The sequence below is a fragment of the Pan troglodytes genome, chromosome 20 (assembly GCF_028858775.2).
Source record: "Pan troglodytes isolate AG18354 chromosome 20, NHGRI_mPanTro3-v2.0_pri, whole genome shotgun sequence".
NCBI classification, from domain to species: domain Eukaryota; kingdom Metazoa; phylum Chordata; class Mammalia; order Primates; family Hominidae; genus Pan; species Pan troglodytes.
The window spans coordinates 18,710,102-18,732,460 of record NC_072418.2 but is presented as its reverse complement, the minus strand read 5'-3'; the positions used below and the strand labels follow the sequence as shown (position 1 = coordinate 18,732,460).

At 48.4% G+C, this 22,359-nt stretch overlaps 1 protein-coding gene across 2 annotated transcripts in view; it reads right to left on the bottom strand.

The window, feature by feature from the left end:
• TPM4 (tropomyosin 4) overlaps nucleotides 1-6,547 on the bottom strand; it is a 35,885-nt gene extending 29,338 nt beyond the window's left edge. Inside the window, exon 1 of one of the 2 annotated variants that reach the window (XM_024351475.3) lies at nucleotides 6,084-6,547. In XM_024351475.3, coding sequence (XP_024207243.1) covers nucleotides 6,084-6,197 — 114 coding nt within the window. In that variant the 5' untranslated portion in view covers nucleotides 6,198-6,547. The remainder of the gene's footprint in view (nucleotides 1-6,083) is intronic. The other variant, XM_024351477.3, reaches the window with a different exon arrangement.
• Nucleotides 6,548-22,359: the final 15,812 nt, after the last annotated feature.

Sequence of the window (22,359 nt, the reverse complement as noted above, 5' to 3'; positions counted from 1 at the left end):
CAGCTGATGTCACTGAGGTGACCTGCAAGGGTCTCTAGCTGAGATGCGACAGAGAGCAGGGAGGGCTATCCTGTCTGAAGTCCTCAGGAGCATCCCAAGCTATGGGGAGACGACAGGGCCCAATCCAGGGTGGCCAGCTGATCAGGGCAGGGTCAGAGTCTATAGGGCCTGACCTTGACCTCCGGGTGGGGAGCCTGGAAGCCTGACTCCAAATCCAAGCTCTGCGACCCCCGTCCCCTTTTCTGGCCTCAGTTTCTCCATCTGCAGAACAGAAACCTTGACATGCTGGTCTCTGAGCATTCCGGCAGCTGCTTTTGAACTTCTGCCTTGACTGAGAAAATGAGCCAGTTTCCTTAAAGACGTTTCATAGGTCAACCCTGACCTACAGCGTCCACCTGACTTCCTTCCAGATCTGTGGATCACAGCATTTATTGGGTGCCAACTGTGTGCCCAACACAGGACTCTCCTAACATGTAGGAAGAGTGAGAGCAAATCTGACAGCATTGGACTCATCAGGGTATGAAGATGGTTTGGGTGTTTTGTTTTGTTTTTGTTTTTTTTTTTGAGATAGGATCTCGCTGTGTTTTCCAGGCTGGTCTCGAACTCCTGGGCTCAAGGGATCCTCCCACTTCAGCCTCCCGAGTAGCTGGGACAACCGGCATGAGCCACCCCACCTGGCTGGTTTGGGGTTTTTTTGTTTGGTTTGGGGTTTTGACTACTTTTTTGGGGGAAATGTTTGGGCAAGAACATGTGAGGACGGGGATAAGGCCGACAGGGGGCTATCTGGCATTTAGAATGTGTTGGGCGTGTTACAAATTGTTTTGATATATTTTTTGAGACAGAGTCTTGCTCTGTTGCCTAGGCTGGAGTGTAGTGGCTGGATCTCAGCTCACTGCAACTTCCACCTCCCAGGATCAAGTGCTTCTCCTGCCTCAACCTCCCTAGTAGCTGGGATTACAGGCTCATGCCACCAAGCCCGGTTAATTTTTGTATTTTTTGTAGAGACAGGGTTTTGCCAGGCTGGTCTCGAACTCCTGACCTCAGGTGATCCCCCACCTCAGCCTCCTGAAGTGCTGGGATTACAGGTGTGAGCCACTATGCCTGGCCAGGGCGTGTTACAAATATTGTCTCAGGGAAGCCCCATACTACAGAAGGGCAAACTGAGTCTCTGAAAGGGGAAGGGACTTGCCTGATGCCACACAGATGGGGGATTTGAATCTTTGTTAGTCTGAATCCAAAGCTGGTTTGCTTGACTTCTAGACCATGCTAGACCCACTGCTAAGAATGACTTTCTACTTTTCGCTGGGAGGGCGTCTACCGTCCCTCCATGCTCAGTCCCAAGGCTCCCCAACCCTGGTGGCCTGCTCTGCTGCCCTGAGCAGAGCTTTCGCTACGCCTACAGCTCTCCCAGCCTCTGTCCTTCCCTCTGGTCTGGCCCTGACCTCTGAGCTGGAGGTATTCATGGTCTGTCTCCCTCAGCTTGGAGTTTCTTGGGGGTCAGGTCTGGGACTGAGGCCACTATGGGCCCCAGCATTAGAACACTGTAGGAAGTGTTTGGGATGAATTGAAGACACAACCCCAAACCCTTCAGTGGTAGGCAGTGAGTATAAAAAATAAATGAGAGCTGGGCGCCGTGGCTCACACCTGTAATTCCAGCACTTCGGGAGGCCGAGGTGGGCGGATCACGAGGTCAGGAGTTTGAGACCAGCCAGACCAACATGGTGAAACCCCGTCTTTACTAAAAATACAAAAATTAGCCGGGCCTGGTGGCGCGTGCCCGTCATTGTCCCTCTGTGAGCCTCAGTTTCCCTATCTGTCATAGGATTACCTTAGTCCCTGCAAATAGGGCCTTGGGGCAGGGCTGAGGCAGGATGTGGGGTCAAAGGCCAGTGGTGGAGGATGTTGCTGCCCTGGGAGGGGAGTGGGCAGGAAGCGGCCGGGCTGGGCCTCTTTGTCCTTTTCCCACACTGGGTAAGCAGGGCCAGAAATCAGTGCTTGGCTGCTGGGATCAGGCTGGCCCGAGAGCTGCTCTCTCTGGCCTCCTGCAGCGTCAGGCGCTCTAAGTGCCTCTATTCCCCAGCAGGACTGGCCGTTAGCTCCTGTGGGGCTCTGGCTTCTGCTTCGGAATTCTGGGATCTTGAGTTCCACACCTGAACTTCAGAAGGCCTCATGTGTTCCCATTTCACAGATGAGGACACTGAGGGCTCAGAAATGTGCAGGAACGTGTCCTCAGTCATGAAGCTAGGAGAGTCACAAAGACCAGGCTCCGTGGCTCAAGTCTGTGATCCCAGCACTTTGGGAGGTTGAGGTGGAAGGATCACTTGAGCCCAGGAGTTCAAGACTAGCCTGGGCAACATAGTGAGACCCTGTCTCTACTAAAAATAAAATAACTAGCTGGGCGTGGAGGTGTGCACCTCCACTGGGGAGGCTGAGGTGGGAGGATCGCTTGAGCCCTGGGAGTTCGAGGCTGCAGTGAGCTGTGATTGCACCACTGCACTCCAGCCTGGGCAACAGAGTGAGACCCCCATCTCTAAAAAATAAAAATACATTTAAAGACTGATATACACAAAGTATGTGCTAGTCTATGGAGGTTTGCCTGAAAGCTAGTCTGTGTAGACTTGCTTTGAGCCCAAGTCTACTCCAGTGGGCATCTTTGTGGGACAAAAAAGGCATAACCTCCTTGGCCACGCAGCTGGCTGGAGGCTTTGAGGATTCTTCCTTTTTGAACTTGTCCTGGGAGATAGCCACTCACACCTTAGTAAGAATTAGTGCTATAAACTTGTTTATCTCCGAATCTCTGGCTAAGTCCCTCATGGTGAGGGCTAAATGATGGCTAGAAGCTGGCCCAGCACAGGATGAATGTCTGTGTTTGCCAGGGAGGGGCACAGAGAAGGCGGAGGGAGCTTGTGGCAGGGAACACTGGGGTGGGGCTTGGCCTGCACGAATGTGCCACAGACTCTTAGGGCAGCCCTGGGGCACGGGGGGCTGGGGAGGCCCAAAGGGGAAGTAGGGCGGGGCAGGAAATCAACCTACATTTATTGAGTGCTTACTCTGAGCTAGGCTCCGGGCCAAGGGTTCCACCTGTACAGTCACCTCTAATCCTGTCATGGGGTGGCAAGGGAGGCCCTACTGTCATTTCCGTATCTCACTCATGCAGGCGTCCGGGACACCTAGCGACTGAGCCATGACTCAAACATGGCCAGTCTGAGCTCCGAGCTTTCGCCTTTAGCTGCCGGGCTGGCCTGGCTCCTGGCCTGGGTGGGGCTGGGCACTCGGTGCCGTGGTCCTAGGCATCTCCCAGGGTTTATCGGAGACCTGGATGCTCCCCAGGGCTTGGCAGTTGACATCGGGGTGTGGATAAACATTGTGGGGAACATGGCTCTGTGGGAGGGGACTCCCTTCCTTCCTCCCACCCACTGCTCCTGTCTGCTCTGCCCCAAACCATGGCCACGGCCTTGGAACTCCAATGCATTCTCATTGCCAGGATTCCCAGGACTCTTGTCTCCAAAGTTCTGGGTCTGTGTGGGCTCTTGGCTGCCAGGAGATGGGAAATGGCCTCCCTCTCCTCCGTCCACCATGGGCAGCCCACCTGCCCCGGCCTCCAGGCTTTTAGCAGGGACACCCCCACATACACAATGAGATTCTCAGACTCACTCTCAACTCTACTCCCATCCCAGTCCCCAGACCCCACCCAGTCACCCCTGCAGCAGGTCACAGCCCTGGGCCCCCCCCCCCCCACACACACACGTGCCGTGCCATTCTCCTGGGCAGGTGCCCATGAGACCGTGGGCTTCTGTCACAGTGGAGGCTTCCTGATCCAGGGGCATAGCGTCACCTACACGCACACACAGGTCTGCACAGACCCCTCACATCCATATGCACACGCCAGCAGAAACAGTCACTGACACACACACTCACCCCGACAGAAACACACACTCATTCACACACACACCAATCGAAACACACACTCATCCACACACGCACACACACCCCAATAGAAACACACACATACACGCAACCCCATAAAAACACACACTTATCCACACACACACCCCAACAGAAACACACACTCATCCACACACACACCAACAGAAACACACACTCATCCACACACACACCTCAATAGAATCACACACATACACACAACCCCATAAAAACACAGTCACACACATACACACTAACAGAAACACACAGTCATCCACACACACACCCCAATAGAAACACACACTCATCCACACACACACCCCAATAGAAACACACACTCATCCACACACATACACACCAATAGAAACACACAATCATACACACACCCCATCAGAAACACACACTCATCCATACACATTCACACACACACCAATAGAAACACACACATTCACACACTACACACCAACAGAAACACACACTCATACACACACACCAATAGAAACATACACTCATCCACACACATACACACCAATAGAAACACACAACCATACACACACCCCATCAGAAACACACACTCATCCATACACATTCACACACACCAACAGAAACACACTCATACACATAAACACACCAACAGAAACACACACTCATCTAAACATGCACACACACCCCAACAGAAGCACAGTCACCAACACACACACAACAGAAACACACATCCAAACATGTGCGCGGGTGCACACACACACGCCATCAGAAACCCATCACCCTGATACACAGATGCCAACACAAACATAGCCACATCAACATGTACTTTCAATCACTGTCATACCAGCGTTTGCTCAAGCACACACAGTCAGCCTGTCCCGCTACCCTCACAGACCCCCACCATCTACACACAGCCTCACAAACACACCCACACTCTTTCACACCTACTTTCCAACAGCCGCATGCAGCATCCCACACACTCACAGCTCTCCTAGTACACACTCATTCTCACAGTCACCTTTACCCCTCCGCACTCTTTTCAGCTGAAACATATGCGCGTGTACAGATAGACACGTAAAACAGACACATACAACACATGTGCACACACAGAAAGGCTCAAACACACACAGATACACACACACACACAGAGAACTGCTCACACACACACAAATATGTGTACACACACACGTGCAGAAATGCTTAAACACATACAGATACACGCACAGAGAATTGCTCAAACACACAAATATGTGTACACACACAGACATGTGCAGAAATGCTTAAACACATAGATACACACACAGACACATGCTCAAACATACACAATACATGTACACACAGACACATACAAATGCTCAAACATGCAGATACACACACAGACACACACAGAAATGCTCACACACACACACAGAATTGCTCAAACACACACAAATGGCCGGGTGCAGTGGCTCATGCCTGTAATCCCAGCACTTTGGGAGGCAGACACAGGCGGATCACTTGAGGTCAGGAGTTTGAGACCAGTCCGGCCAACATGGCGAAATCCGGTCTCTACTAAAAATACAAAATTAGCCGGGTGTGATGGTGGGCGCCTGTAATCCCAGCTACTCGGAGGCTGAGGCAGGAGAATCGCTTGAACCCAGGAGGCGGAGGTTGCAGTGATCCGAGATCGGGCCACTGCACTCCAGCCTGGGCCACAGAGTGAGACTCCGTCTCAAACACACACACACACACACACACACACATACGCACACACACACCAGAGGCAAACACGCACACACGTACACACACACGTACACACACATACGCTCAAACACACGCAAATACACACACACAGCATGTCCCCAACCTCCCTATGTAGTACACAACCTCCCAGCGCAAACGACACCTCTACCTCGCTCACGAACGTTCTCACTCTCCCTCCCCCGCCAACTCTCTCTCTGTCAAACTCACTTTGTTCGCACTGGCCCTGCTGGGGGTGGGTCCGATCGTCACCCCTCTTCCAGCCCAGGACCCCATCCAAGGAAGGCAATGGTCCCCTCGCTCTTCCTCCGCCAAAGCATCAGCCTCCTATCCTCCCGCAGGTGTCTGCGACCCCCAACTGGGCTCCAGACCCCGGCCTTCCGCACAGAGAGGACGCCCAGCAGCCCGGAGCGGCCCAGCGGAGGGCACCTCACCTGCTTGCACTTGTCCTCAGCGGCTTTCTTATCCGCCTCCGCCTGCTCCGCGCGGTCGATGGCATTCTCCTTGTCCAACTTCAGCATCTGCATTTTCTTCTTGATGGCCTCCATGGCTGGGCGCTGGCGTGGGGGACGCGGGGTGCGCGGCGGGCTCTGTGGGGGCTGCGGCAGTCAGGGGCTGTGGCTGTGGGGCCGAGTGAGCCTGGCAGGGTGGAGGAGAGGGCCTTATAGCCTCCCGGGGTGCCTCCGCCCTCCTGCCAGGCGAGTCTTGGAGGAGGCCCAAGCCCAGGCCGGCCGGGCCAGCCGCCACTCGCTTGCTCAGGAGGACTTGGCCAGCTCACCGTGCTCCCGGCAGCCCTCGCCTTATTTGGACCTAGGATTTTCTTAAAGGAAGAAAAGAAAAAAAGATCCTAGCTGTTTCCATTTTTAACCTGGTGACACAGGTCCCGCGTGGGCGTGTGGGCACGGCACAGGCCCAGGAGAAGCTGCCCGGGCAGGACCTAGGGTGGGGGCTGCTCTGGGCTGCCTCAGTTTCCCCATCCATCGTTGGGAGGAATGAAGAGGGCTGTGGGTGGGCTCGGGGTCCCGGTGCTGAAATGTGGGGAGGCGCCTGTCTTTTCTGCCTTGATCTTGTCTGTGGCCCCCTGAGTACCTGGTCCCCTAAAAATGGGAAAGTACTTGTTAAGTAAAATGAGCAATTCCCCGTTCCCCCCCCTCCCCCGCCGCCCCCACACACACTTTTCTCTGCCTAGGAAATGTAGGAAATGTCTATTTACCTTTCAAGGCCCAGATCCAATGGCCCCTCCTTCAGGAAGCCGTCCTGGATTCCTAGACAGACTTTTGGACTTCCAGCCTAGCATAAAGCTTTCTCCTCCCCTCTAGGTCCTGCCTCTCTAGTATCAGGGATTAGGCCTCCACCTTATTTCCTGCCACCACCCCCAGGGAGCCTTCCTGGATTTCTCCTACCTGTTTCTGCCATGCCTCTGTCTCTCTTCTGGTGACTGTCTCTGTGTCTCTCTCCATCTCTCCATCTCTTCTGCCCCCCTGTGGCTTCTACTGCTTGTAGCTCATGACAGGGAGAAGGCCACTCAATCAACTGATCTGGGCCATCTCTGAAACTCTTGGAGCCCAGGGCAGGCTCCTGCTGTCCTCTTTAGATCTCAGGTCTTCCTTCCCTCCCTCTTATGCTGGGAATCAAGTTGTGGCTCCCCAGTTCCCAAAGAACAGGAGACGGCCTTAGTGCCTTAGCTCCCCGCTTAAGACTCTGCCCCCAACTCTCTCCACACTGGACCCCTGTACTCCAGTTTTCCCACCCCCAGGCCTTTGTGCCATCTGTCTCCTTGGCCCTACTATGCCTCCCTTCTCCCCTCCAGCAATCAGGGGCAGGATTTGCTGACTCCAGAAAGCTTTTTCCTTCCTTAGATAGTAGAGCTAAAAGAATAAAACAAAAAGAATTTTTTTTTTAAAGAGAAAGTTTAATTTATTGGCTCATTCATTCAGGCACTGAATTCCTGTCACATGCTGTGTCCTAGCAGCGCACACTCAGCATGTGGGAGCTGTTACTATTATTGTTATTATTCAAGCATCATTTATGAGATGTGAACTCTTTGGGGCAGGCCATGGGGCTGGGTCTTGTCTGTGGTCTTCTGAGTACCTGGCCCCTAGAAGATAGGAAAGTGTTTGTTAAAATGAACACACACACACACACACACACACACACACACACACTTCGCTGCCTAGGAAACTTCTATTCATCCTTCAAGGCCCAGATGCAATGGCTCCTCCTCTAGGAAGCCTTCCTGGATTCCTAGACAGACTCCTGGACTCCCACCCAGCATCAAGACTCCTGTGTGGGATGAAGTGGAGGTAGGGAGCCCTCCTTGTTTTCTGCCCAAGGCTGTAGAGGAAACAGGATCGTGGAAGAGATGGGTAGTGGTCAGTGCCACTGGGGACTGTAGGTTCGGACCAAGAGTGTCCAGCTTCCCTCTGCCCCCTCCCAGCTGCCTCACTGTTCATTAAGCCAGCTTCCTTCTCTTTGTCATGGTGAAAACTTCACCCCTGTTGGTGCAGGGGCTGAAAAGGTAGCAAATAGAACATTCTAGAACTTCTTTCATGCGCTAAAGACATTGACTTCTCCCTGTGTTCCGGAGTTAAGGGGGCCAAGCCCAGACCTCTCCCCAACTCCGTTCTTCATCCTCCTCCCTTATCCCACCCCTCCCCCATGCTACACAGACAGTTTCGTCCTGTGACAAAAGCAGACCAGAATAATTGCATCTCGAGGGACGTCAGTCATGATGAAAGGACCCTGGGTGGATAATGAAGAAATGCCGTTCATGGACTAAGCTTAGCAGATGACTCACAGATCCCACTTTGAGCCATAAGCTGGAGGTGGGGGACTGTTTTTATTTCCCTCTTTTTTTTTGAGACGGAGTCTTGTTCTGTCACCCAAGCTGGAGTGCAGTGGCATGATCTTGGCTCACTGCAACCTCTGCCTCCCAAGTTCAAGTGATTCTCCTGTCTCATCCTCCCGAGTAGCTGGGACTACAGGTGCCTGCCACCACCCCTGGCTAAATTTTTGTATTTTTAGCAGAGACGGGGTTTTGCTATGTTGGTCAGGCTGGACTCCAACTCCTGACCTCATGTGATCCACCCACCTTTGCCTCCCAAAGTGCTGGGATTACAGGCATGAGCCACTGTGCCTGGCCTTTTATTCCCATTTTTACAGAGGAGGAAGTCGAGGCTGGCCCTCCACGTCAGAGGCCATCCAGCCAGGCGAGGCAGCTGCAACGGAGGCCCCTTTGCCTTTACAATGAACTCCAGGAATGAGCTGCGGTTATAAGCCCCTCCCTGTGTTACAAATGGGGAAACTGAGGCCCAGAGTGACTCACCCACAGTCACCCAGCTTGTGAGTGGCCTGGCTGACTCTAGGACTGAGCTGGCAAGAAGTCCTAAGACTCCCCCACCCACCCCGCTCTGCCACAACCAGGCCTCCATGCCCACCATTTCTCATTCTCTTCACTATCTCAGGCTGAGTCATCAGAGGTCAGTCCTGATGTCCTCTCCACCCCTGCTGTCCCCCGCTGTCCCCAGAAACCCTGGGACCAGCCTCGCCGCAGGTGGTGTGGCTAATTCCAGGCCTGACACCACCGACCTCGGAAAGAGATCCCTCCCGCAGGAGATATCTGCGTGCTTCATGGCCTTGTAGGGAAGACCCTTGTCCCTGGTACAGTTTCTTGCAAAGGGAGCTCCCAGAGGTGCAGTCTGATGCGGAGGAGAGGAGAAACAGGCTAGGAATGGCGCTAGGACTAGCTGCACGACCCCATCAGCATCTTTAGTGTGTCCTCTGCAGCCTTGGTAATGGACTTACATCTCCTCTGGGCATGAGCTCCAGGCAACACCCCAGGAGCCCTGGTCAGGGCTGGGAGGGTCATTTGGGGTTCCCGGACGCTGGGGGCCCTGCCCCAGCTGTTCAGGCTGTGTATTCTGGAGCATGAGGCAGGTGGAGGCTGCCATTTATAGCTCAGGAGTGAGCTTCCCTCCTGCACTACAACCTCTCCAACTGGGGGCTTCTAAGGACAGGATGGGGGAAAGAGAACAGCCCATCAGCATCCCAGCCACCTCCCAGTCATGAGACCCAGAGTCTCTTATCAAGCATCTACTACCATGTGCGTGTTTTTGGAACACTGTGGTGGACATGACTCATCCCAGTGGGGCAAGACAACCAATAACTGCAATTATGGAATGAATTACAATAGGGCAAATGACTGTCTTTTGATACAAAAATTCAAGGAGGTCAGGCAAAATGGCTCACGCCTGTAATCCCAGCACTTTGGGAGGCTGAGGTGGAAGGATCACTTGAGGTCAGGAGTTTGAGGCCAGCCTGGGCAGCATAGCAAGACCCCATCTTTACAAAAGATACAAAAACTAGCTGGGCATGGTGGTCTGTGCCTGTCGTCCCAGCTACTCAGGAGAATAAGGTAGTTGAATCACTTGGGCCCTGGAGTTTGAGGCTGCAGTGAGCTTCTTTTTCTCTTTCTTTCTTTCTTTCTTTCTTTCTTTCTTTCTTTCTTTCCTTCTTTCCTTCTTTTCTTTCTTTCTCGAGACAAGGTCTCACTCTGTTGCCCAGGCTGGAGTGCAGTGGCACAATCATGGCTCACTACAGCCTAGATCCCCCAGCTTCAATTGATCCTCCCACCTCAGACCCCTGAGTAGCTAGGACTACGGGCATGTGCCACTATGCCTGGATACTTTTTTGTTTTTGTAGAGGTGGGGTCTTGCTATGTTGCGCAGGCTGGTCTTGAACTCCTGGGTTCAAGTGATCTTCCTGCCTTGGCCTCCCAAACTATTGGGATTACAGGCGTGAGCCCCTGTGCCTGGCCTGCCGTGAGCTATTATTGCACCACTGCACTTCAGCCTGGGCATCAGATATCCCATCTCTTAAAAAATGCAAGGACAAATAGTTTATTTGGGAAGTGACCCAAGGAGATACAAGTAGAGGATGGGAAGTGAAATAGGGAAAAGAAAGTAACCATTAAGCATGCATTATGAAACCAGTTACTGCCATGGACAAATAGGGTGCAGTCCCACTGAGGGCCTCTGGAGGCAGCAGAGAGCACGCTCTTTGGAGTTGCCCAGCTGAGGGGCGAAGGAGCTAGGGTATTTATCCACCAATTCCATGCTGCTGTTGATTGAAGGCTGCTCTTAGGGGCTGTTGATTCTGCTGATCTGCCCTTGTATGGGTCACACTCACTTCATGAGCTGGAGGAAGACCGCCTCTCCCCCTAGCAGAGAGGGGTATTTATCCACCAATTCCATGCTGCTGTTGATTGAAGGTTGCTCTTAGGTGCTGTTGATTCTGCTGATCTGCCCTTGTATGGGTCACACTCACTTCATGAGCTGGAGGAAGACCGCCTCTCCCCCTAGCAGAGAGATGAAGCTGCTAGAAGTACCCCTTGGTGTGGAGAGAAACAGTAGGAACCCAGTGGATCTGGGCAGGCACCCAGAGTGTGAGCTAAATTTTTTTTTTTTTTTTGAGATAGTCTTGCTCTGTCCTGCACTCCCAGGCTGGAGTGCAGTGGCACGATCTCGGCTCACTGCAACCTCTGCCTCCCAGGTTCAAGCAATTCTCGTGCCTCAGCCTCCCAAGTAGCTGGGATTACAGGCACGCACCACCACGCCTGGCTACTTTTTGTATTTTTGCAAAGACAGGGTTTCACCATGTTGGCCAGGCTGGTCTCGAACTCCTGACCTCAGGTGGTCTGCCCACCTCGGCCTCCCAGCGTGCTGGGATTACAGGCATGAGTCACCACGCCCAGCCGAAAAATGTTAATGCATGCAAAATGCAGGCATCTGATTAGTCTTGGGTGGAAGTCAGGGAAAAGCCTCCCTGAGGAAGTGGCAATTGAGGGAGGTCTGAACGGTGGTGATGGGGTCTATGCGAAGGTCATGGGAGGAAGGGACTGAGGGCAGGTGAGAGTGTCTGCGGTTGAATGCAGAGATGAGGATGTGGTGTGGTGTGGTGGGTGGTGAGGCTGCAGAGATCAAACAACAGAAGAGAGGATGGGGACTGCCCCCAAACGTGTCTCCTGCAGTTTGAGACATGCAAAGAGACCAAGGCAACAGGTGAGTTTACTGAGTTCCGATAGAAAAGAGCAAAAATGTTCTCAGCTTGCACTCTATGGAGTTTCATTTCATGGGGTACAATAGAGTAATAAGATGACAAGGATGACAATAAAAATGACCCTGAAGCTGGGTGCAGTGGCTCACGCCTGTAGTTGCAGCACTTTGGGAGGCAAAGGTGGGAGAATCGCTTGAGCCCAGGAGTTCAAGATCATCCTGAGCAACAGAGCGAGACCCCATCTCTACAAAAAATTTAAAAATTAGTTGGGTGTGGTGGCATGCATCTGTAGTCCCAGCTACTCCAGAGGCTGAGGCAGGAGGATCACTTGAGCCCAGGAGTTTGAGTCTGCAGTGAGCCATACTGGTACCACTGCACTCCAGCCTGGGCAACAGAGTGAGACTCTATCTCTTAATAAAAAAAGAGTTTCTAGGCCAGGTGCAGTGGCTCACACCTGTAATCCTGGTACTTTGAGAGGCCGAGGGGTTGGATCCCTTGAGGATAGAAGTTCGAGACCAGCCTGGCCAACATGGTGACATCCCGTCCCTACTAAAAATACAAAAAAATTAGCCGGGCATAGGTGTTGCACACCTGTAATCCCAGGTACTCGGGAAGCTGACAAGTATTGCTTGAACCTGGGAGGTAGAGGTTGCAATGAGCTGAGATTGCACCACTGCACTCCTGCCTGGGCGACAGAGCAAGATCCTGTTTAAAAAAAAAAATTATCCGGGAAGGGGCAAACCATTGGTGGGGCGGGCAAGGAGAAAAGGGCCCTAAGTCCTCCCCAAAGTCTCTGAGCCGCACTCCGAGGGAACTGTGTGGGTTAGAGAGCTTGGCCATTAATCCCGTAAAACAGGCATGACCACAAGCTTGGTGGCATCGTCACGATAATTAATAATAATTATAGTTAACGCTGACATGTCTTTAATGTGTCCATGCTGTTCTACGTGCCTTGCACACATCAGCTCACTTAATTTTCACATGAACCTCGTGAGATAAGTGCTGCCGTCATTTCCATTTTATAAAAGGAGAAATTGAGGCACAGAGAGGTGAAATAACTTGCTCAAGCCAGCACAGCTAAGAAGTGGTGGTGTTGGGAGTTGAACCAAGAGTGGCTGACTCCGGATTCTACACATTGACCCACAAACTATAACCTGAGCAGCCTCCCCTATTCAACCTCCTACCTGAGTTACCTTCATGGACAGCCACTGCCCATTGGGTGTCAATGGTGTCATTGGAGAACAATTCTCCACGGGTGTCTTGCATTTCTGTACACCCCAAAATCAGGGGCTCAGACAGCTTTTATTCCAGCTATCTTTTCAAGGATGTTTGTATAGCAAACAGCCTTGGAAGACAGAGTTTCTTCCTGTGAAGCAGAGGGCAGTTTCATTTGCTATCCATATAATAAAGATAATGTCTCCCTCTGGTATTAAAATAGACCAGGTTTGTTTGCAGTCGACTATAAAAATCGAGATCTTTAAGCTCAGAGTTCCTTGGCTGTGGAACTAACCCAATGTGGGCTAGTGCAAACACAAAGTTCATGCTGCCTGCTGTGCCACGAGTAATAAAGTCCTTTGTCTCTGATACTGGAGTCTCGTGTCTTCTGCCCACATCCATAAAACTGTAGCAGGTTCAATTGTCCACTTGCAAGTAGGATAAGATCCCAGACTCTTCACAGTTCTTGACAACTACTTGTGTTTCTGGGATGACAACTGTCACCAACGTGTTTCTCTTGGGATCCTAGATTTGGCCTGGTTAGGTCTCACTTTTACTGCTACCTTTCTTTTCTTTTCTTTTCTTTTTTTCTTAAAGAGACAGGGTCTCACTCTATTGCCCGGGGTGGAGTTCAGTGATGCAATCATAGCTCATTGCAGCCTCCAACTCCTGGCTCAAGCGATCCTCCTGCCTCAGCCTCCCAAGTAGCTAGGACTACAGGTGTGTGCCACCACACCTGGCTAATTTTTATTTCTTTCTCTTTTTTTTTTAAATTAATTTTTACATTTTTGGTAGAGATGGGATCTTGCTATGTTGCCCAGGCTAGTCTTGAACTCCTGGCCCCTCAAGCTGTCCTCCCACCTTGGCTTCCCAAGTGCTGGGCTTCCAGGTGAGATCCTCCATGCCCAGCTAAATGCAGCTACTTTTTATTTATTTATTTATTTATTTTTCATTTTTTAATTTTTAATTTTTAATTTTTAAATATTTTTTGGAGATGGAGTTTTGCTCTTGTCACCCAGGCTGGAGTGCAATGGCACGATCTCGGCTCATTGCAACCTCTGTCTCCTGAGTTCACGTGATTCTCCTGCCTCAGCCTCCTGAGTAGTCAGGATTACAGGGGCCCGCCACCACGTTTGGCTAATTTTTGTATTTTTAGTAGAGATGGGGTCTCACCATGTTGGCCAGGCTGTTCTCGAACTCCTGACTCAGACGATCCACCTGCCTTGGCCTCCCAAAGTGCTGGGATTACAGGCATGAGCCACTGCGCCTGGTTTGTAGCTACCTTTCAAAGTAGGTGCAGAGTGGGACGGTATACCTTAACTCTTTGCTGCCTGAATAATTTTTGTTTTTTTTTTTTGAGACAGGGTCTTGCTCTGTCACTGAGGCTGGAGTGCAGTACTGCAATCATGGCTCACTGCAGCCTTGACCTCCTGGGCTCAAGCAATCCTCCTGCCTCAGCCTCCCGAGTAGCTATAGGCATGGATTACAGGCGTGCACCACCATGCCCAGCTAAGTTTTTTGATTTTTAGTAGAGTTGGGGTCTTGCCATGTTGACCAGGCTGGTCTTGAATTCCTGGGCTCAAGCAATCCTCCTGCCTCAACCTCCCAACGTGTTGGGATTACAGGCATGAGCCACTGCGCCCGGCCTCATGGATTGTTCTTTATAGCACAAGACTTTCCTATGCATCGGAGGATGTTGAGCCACATTCCTGGCCTCTACCTGTTACATGCCAGTAGTATCCCATCCCGTCACCACAGTCAAAACAGTTTCTGGACACGGCCAAATGTCCCCGGGGCTGGGAGCGAGTGAAATCATCCTCCTTGTTGACAATCACTTCTTTAAGGAAGGACCACAATCTTAAGACATCCTTCAAAGCTGCCTTCTTTGGCTTAGGGGGTCCTTTTTAAAATAAGAAATCCCTCTACACTCCCAAATCACAGTCAACCCTCGGTATACACAGGGGATAGATTCCAAGACCCTCTGAAAATACAAAAAACCCAGGATGCTCAAGTTTCCTTTTTGTTTTTTTTTTTGAGACAGGGTCTCGCTCTGTCGCCCAGGCTGGAGTGCAGTGGCATGATCTCGGCTCACTGCAACCTCCGCCTCCTGGGTTCAAGCGATTCTTCTGCCTCAGCCTCCAGAGTAGCTGGGACTACAGGCGCCCACCACCATACCCAGCTAATTTTTGTATTTTTAGTAGAGACGGGGTTTCACCATATTGGCCAGGCTGGTCTTGAACTCCTGACCTCATGATCCGCCTGCCTTGGCCTCCCAAAGTGCTGGCTCTTTCTTTCTTTCCTTTTTTTCTTTTCTCTTTCTTTCTTTCTTTCTTTCTCTTTCTTTTCTTCTTTCTTTTTCTTCCTTCCTTCCTTCTTTCTTTCTTTCCTTCCTTCCTTCCTTTCTTTTTCTTTCTTTCTCTCTCTCTCCTTCCTTCCTTCTTTCCTTCTCTGTCTCCCTCATTTTTTTTGAGATGCAGTTTTGCTTTTGTTGCCCAGTCTGGAGTGCAGTGGCGCGATCTTGGCTCACTGCAACCTTTGCCTCCCCAGTTCAAGCAATTCTCCTGCCTCAGCTTCCTGAGTAGCTAGGAATACAGACATCTGCCACCATGGCCTGGCTAATTTTTTTTTTTTTTTGAGACAGCATCTTGCACCGTTGCCCAGGCTGGAGAGCAGTGGCGCGATCGCAGATAACCACAACCTCCACTTCCTGGGTTCAAGTGATTCTCCTGCCTCAGCCTCCCAAGAAACTGGGATTATAGGCGCATGCCACCTTGGCTGGTTAATTTTTATATTTTTAGTAGAGACGGGGTTTCACCATGTTGGTTAGGCTGATCTTGAACTACTGACCCCATGATCTACCTGCCTTGGCTTCCCAAAGTGCTGGGATTACAGGCGTGAGCCACTGCACCTGGCCAGCCTGTCTAATTTTTGTATTTTTAGTAGAGACGGGATTTCATCATATTGCCCAGGCTGGTCTTGAACTCCTGACTTCAGGTGATCCACCCACCTCAGCCTCTCAAAGTGCTGGGATTACAGGCGTGAGCCACCGTATGCTGCTCAGGTAGTTTTTTATAGCAGTGTGAGAACAGACTAATACAGTTACCTTTTGAGCATTCCACTGGCAGTTTTGGTCTTCCTTGTGCGGAGCCAAGAACATTCTGTGTTGGAAGTCTTTGGTGTGTATGAGAACTGTCTGCAGTTGAGCTATGGGGAGGGCTGAAAGAATATGGAAGGGGTCAGCAACAGCATCTGCTAAAACTACATCTGTGTACCAATGGTATTATTATTTCCTTGATGTATATTTTTTGAATCATTAAGAAAATCTCAAGTAGCTTCTTTAGCCTCATCCTAAGTGTAGGCTTGAGATACTAGTTGTGTTTTCCTTCAAACACGTTTAAATAAAACATGATTATCTATTTAACATCTCAAATCATCTTGCTTGCCAGTATACAGGCACCACATTATCTCATTTAATCCTCTTAACATCCCTAGGCTGTAGGTAATAGTATCTCTGTTTTACATATGAGAACACTGAGGTTCAAAGGGGTGAAATGACTGCTCACGGGTACATGGGAAGGAAATAGCAGAATCATGCTTTGGAGAATACTAACTGTGTACCAATTCTATTCTCCCATCTTTTGTAGCAGACAGAATTGTGATCTTGCAGGGACATCATATTCTCTAGCCTCCCTTGCAGCAAGGCCATGTGGGTGGCTAAGTTCTCACTGATGGAATATGAATGTAAGTTATATGTGCACCATCTGAGTGAAGTCTCGAAGACAATAGACTTACCTCTTCTATGCTCTCTTTTTTCCTTGTTTGCAAGCTGGTATATGGACTTACCTAAGACCCAACCTACAGACAGGGCAAATGCCTTAGGGATTAATGGAGAAATAAAATGAAAGAAACTTGGGCCTGTAGATGGTTGCATGAAGCAGAGTTGCAGATTGAACCAAAACTAGAGAGATAAATAAACTTCTGTCTGTTTAAAATATTGCATTTTGGACTTCTCACTTCTTTTTACTGAAGCTTAGACTTTTGTCCTAATAAACACAGTAATTGGTTCCAGAAGTGGGGTGTAGTCATAGGAATAGTTGGCATTTGATTAATGGCTGGGACACAGATATTTCAGGCTGGAAAGCTGGGTATCCTCCTCAGGCCAAGGCAAAACATACAATCTTAGAGAACTAGGAAGATAGTTCAAATGGTAATTGAACTTGAATTTCTAGATGAAGTGATTAGAAAGAGGCAGAACATGGTTGTGAGTTGGTTGCTTCCTGCTTTTAGCAAAGTGTTATAAGAAAGATGTGGACTTAGTGGTCAAGAACTTGACCAATATGCAAACAGAGATGGAAGAATCCACAGATAGAAGTCCACAAAGAGTTGGAGAAATCATCTGACCCTGATCTCTCCAACAGTGAGTGGTAAATAGGCTTTTCACTTAAGGTATTTGTTTCAAATGTCCTCAGGCAGCCACCATTATCACGGTAGAAAGGCTTGGGTAAACTAAGGAATGTAAAAATCTGATGTCTTCAGGAGAACTTTTGGTGTGGTTACTGATTGGAAGCAAATAGCTCACTAAGTGTTTTAGAGAATTATTTTGAAACCATGAACCCAGCCTGTGTATCAGCCTTAAGGAAATCCCTAATCTGCACCACAGGAATCAGGCTATGGTAACTGCAGGGTTCCCAAGCAGGGCACCCCCCTCAAAACTCACTCTAGATGTGGTCATGGAAGATAAGTGGACAAGGAAGAAAACCCCAGATAGAAAAACCAGTGAACAACAGACAATGGAGTTTCCCAGAGAGATCCACCAGAGTCTCACCAAATGATTTATTCTACTTCACAATCAGAGAGTTAAAAAAAAATCCTGCCCAGCAAGATTTGATCATTACTCTGTGCTAGCAACTGGTATAATATTGTGTATTCAATGAGGAGAGGGCCAGAAAAATTGACTTTTAGTTTACAAATTATTGGATCATGAGAGAAACAGTAAGACCTGCCTGATGAAGAAGACTGTGTTTTAGCCAGAGATTTTGGACTCTGAGCTGGATGCATCAATAACATGGGATATTGCCTTCTTCCAGGAAGGGTATAAAGGTATTCTATAGTGGGAAGAAGCATGCTTTTATATATTTGGTGGCTAGAGGATGGAATGTGGACTGCTAGCTCTCTACAGAAATCCATTCTCCCCTTCTATAATAACAAAATCACAGCCTAGCAACTTGGTTGACCATGTTTTGCCTTGGCCTAAGGAAGATACTCAGCTTTCCAGCCTGAAATATCTGTGTTCTCACAACCCTGTCATTAAGCAAATGCCATCTATTTTTATGGTGTACCCCACTTCTGGAACCAATTACCACGTTTGTTAGGACAAAAGTCTAAGCTCCAGTAAAAAGAAGTGAGAGGTCCAAAATTCAATATTTTAAAGTTTACTTTTCTCTCTAGTTTCAGTTCAGCATGCGATTCTGCTTCATGCAATTATTTAGGGACCAAGGTTCCAATATCATATTTCTTGGCCTCTCTTGCAGCTAGGTGTAATCCAGTGTGGAATGTGAAAAGTAGGTGGCATTTCCAGACAATAGGCTTTCCTCCTCTGTGCACTCTGATTATTATTATTTTTTGTAATCCAGAGTTCACAGCTTTGCTCTTATAAACAAGAACAATGTTTAGGAAATGGGTGGGAAACAAGACATAGGAAACTTGGGTCTCTGAGTGACTGAGAGGAGTAGAGCCATGCACTGACCTAGGTTTCTGTTATGTGAGAAATAAGCTACTACGTTGCTTCAGCTATGAATCCACTCACTAGAGTCTTTTTTTTGAAACGGAGTTTTGCTCTTGTTGTCCAGGCTGGAGTACAATGGCATGATCTCGGCTTGCTGCATCCTCCACCTCCTGGGTTTAAGCGATTCTCCTGCCTCAGCCTCCCAAGTAGCTGGGATTACAGGCATGTGCATGTGCCACTATGCTTGGCTAATTTTGTATTTTTTTTTTTTTGTAGTAGAGATGGGGTTTCACCATGTTGGTCAGGCTAGTCTTGAACTCCTGACCTCAAGTGATCCACCTGCCTTGGCCTCCCAAAGTGCTGGGATTACAGGTGTGAGCCACTGCACCTGGCCTTTTCTTCTTTTTATTTTTAGCAAATCTTATGAGTTGGATTATGTCTCTTCTCCCAATTCATATGTTGAAGTCCTAATCCCCAGTATCTCAGAATGTGACCTTATTTAGAAATAGGATTAAGTATAGTAACTAAGATGAAGTCATACTGGAGAATGGTGGGCTCCTAATACAGTATAACTGGTGTCCTTATAAGCAGGTGACATTTAAAGACAGATACGCACACAGGGAGAATGCCATGTGAAGATGAATGCAGAGGTCTACAAGCCAAGGAACATCAAAGATTGGCAGCAAACCACAAGAAGCTAGGGAACAACATCATACTGAACATGAAAAAACTTGAAGCATTCCCCTTGAGAACTGGAACAAGACAAAGATGCCCACTCTCACCACAACTGTTCAACATAATACTGGAAGTGCTAGCCACAGCAATTAGGCAAGAGAAAGAAATAAAAGTCATCTAAATAGGAAAAGAAGAAGTCAAACTATCTGTCTTTACTGACAATATGATTCCATACTTAGAAAACCCTAAGGACTCCACCAAAAAGCTATTAGAACTAATGAACAATTTTAGCAAGGTTTCAGGGTACAAAATAAATGTACAAAAATCCGTAGCATGTCCATACACCAATACATCCAAGCTGAGAGCCAAACCAAAAACACAATCCCATTTATAGTAACCACACAAAAAAGTACCTAGGAATACATCTAATGGAGGAGATGAAAGATCTTTACAAGGAGAACTGCAAAACACTTCAAAGAAATCATAGATGACACAAACAAATGGAAAAACATTCCATGCTCATGGATCAGAAGAATCAATATCGTTCAAATGGCCATACTGCCCAAAGCAACCTACAGATTCAATGCTATTCTTATCAAACTACCAAAACCATTTTTCACAAAATTGAAAAAACTATATTAAAATTCTTATGGAACCAAAACAGCTTGAATAGTCAAAGCAATCCTAAGAAAAAAGAACAAAACTGGAGGCATCACATCATCCGACTTCAAACTATACTATAGGGCTACAGTAACCAAAACAGCATGGTACTGGTACAAAAACAGACACAGAGACCAATGGAATAGAATAGAGAGCCCAGAAGTAAAGCCACACACTTACCACCATCTGATCTTCAACAAAGTTGACAATAACAAGCAATGAGGAAAAGACTTCCTATTCAATAAGTGGTGCTGGGATAGCTGGCAAGTCACATGCAGAAGAATGTAACTGGACCCCTCCCTTTCACCGTATACAAACATTAACTCAAGATAGATTAAAAATTTAAATGTAAGACCTCAAATCATAAGAATCCTAGAAGAAAACCTAGGAAACATGAATTTATGACTAAGTCCTCAAAAGCAGTTGCAATGAAAACAAAAATTGACAAATGAGATCTAATCAAATTTAAGAGTTTCTGCACAGCAAAAGAAACTACCAACAGAGTAAGCAGACAGCCTACAGAATGGGAGAAAATATTTGCAAACTGTGCATCTGACAAAGGTCTAATATCCAGAATCTACAAGGAACTTAAACAATTGAACAGGCAAAACCCAGATAACCCCATTAAAAAGTGGATAAAGGACATTAACAGACACTTCTCAAAAGAAGACATACAAGTGGCTAGCAAACATATGAAAGAATGATCACCACCACTAGTCATCAGAGAAATGCAAATAAAAACCACAATGAGATACCATCTCACACCAGTCGGAATGGCTATTCTGAAAAAGTGAAATGAACAAACAAACAAAAAACAAAAATAAAAACCACCAGACATTAAAGAGACTGCAGAGAAAATGGAATGTTTATCCTATACTGATGAAAATGTAAATTAGTTCAGCCACTGTGGAAAGCAGTTTGGAGATTACTCAAAGAAATTAAACAGAGCTACCTGGCCGGGTGCGGTGGCTCGCACCTGTAATCCCAGTACTTTGGGAGGCTGAGGTGGGTGGATTGCCTGAGGTCAGGAGTTCGAGACCAGCTGGGCCAACATGGTGAAACCCCGCCTCTACTAAAAATACAAAAATCAGCCAGGCGTGGTGGTGGGTGCCTACAATCCCAGCTACTTGGGAGGCTGAGGCAGGAGAATTGCTTGAACCCAGGAGGCGGAGGTTGCAGTGAGCCAAGATCAGGCCATTGCACTCTAGCCTGGGTGACAACAGTGAGACTCCATCTCAAAAAAACAAAGAACAAAAAACAAAAAACAAACCCAAAAACAGGGCTACCATTCGACCCAGCAGTCCTGTTACTGGATATATACTCCAAAGAAAACAAAAATCAGTCTGCCAAAAAGGCACATGCATGCATGTGTTCATTGAAGCACTATTCACAATAGCAAAGACATTGTGACACAGAGGTGCATAGTCAGAGGTCAGGGTGCAATGCAACAGGTTCCTCCCATTGAACTGGACACTATAGTGTCCGATGGTGCACAGCTCTAATGTACGTCATATACAGAAGCTTGTTTTCCAAACCTTACAGCTCAAAATTACATAAACTTGATAGAATTTCCCCCAATTTGACAGTCACCCTGAACATTTATTTTTACATTTCCAGCAATAAATTGTAAAGTTCAAATAATTTTTTCAACAGGCTGGGCGTGGTGGCTCCTGCCTGTAATCCCAGCACTTTGAGAGGCCAGGGTGGGCTGATTACTTGAGGTCAGGAGTCTGAGACCAGCCTGGCCAACATGGTGAAACCCCATCGGTACTAAAAATACAAAAAAAATTAGTGGGGCATAGTGGTGCGTGCCTGTAGTCCCAGCTACTCAGGAGGCCGAGGCTGGAGAATCACTTGAACACAGGAGGTGAAGGTTGCAGTGAGCCGAGATCACCCCACTGCACTCCAGACTGGGTGAAAGAGCGATACTTCACCTCCCCCCTCCCCCCACAAAAAAAGCCCTGGAGGGGCTTGTTTGCCCCTTCCACCATTTGAAGGCATCATCTATGGGCTCTCACCAGACACTGAATCTGCTGGCACCTTGATCTTGGACTTCCCAGCCTTCAGAACTGTTAGCAATAAACCTCTCGTTTATAAAGTATTCAGTCTAAAGTATGTTGTTCTAGCAGCTAAAACAAACTAAGACATTGGTACCAAGAAGTGGAGTGTTATTGTAAAAAAATACCCAGTAATGTGGAAGCAGCTTTGAAACTGGGTAATGGGTAGAGGCTGGAAGAGCGTGCAGGTGCATGCTAGAAAAAGACTATGTTATTGTGAACAAGGCCTTAAAAGTGATTCTGGTGAAGTCTTAAAAGAAAAGGAGAGAAAGCCTCAATCTTTTTAAAGTTTACCTAGGTGGCAGTGATGAGAATGTTGTAGCA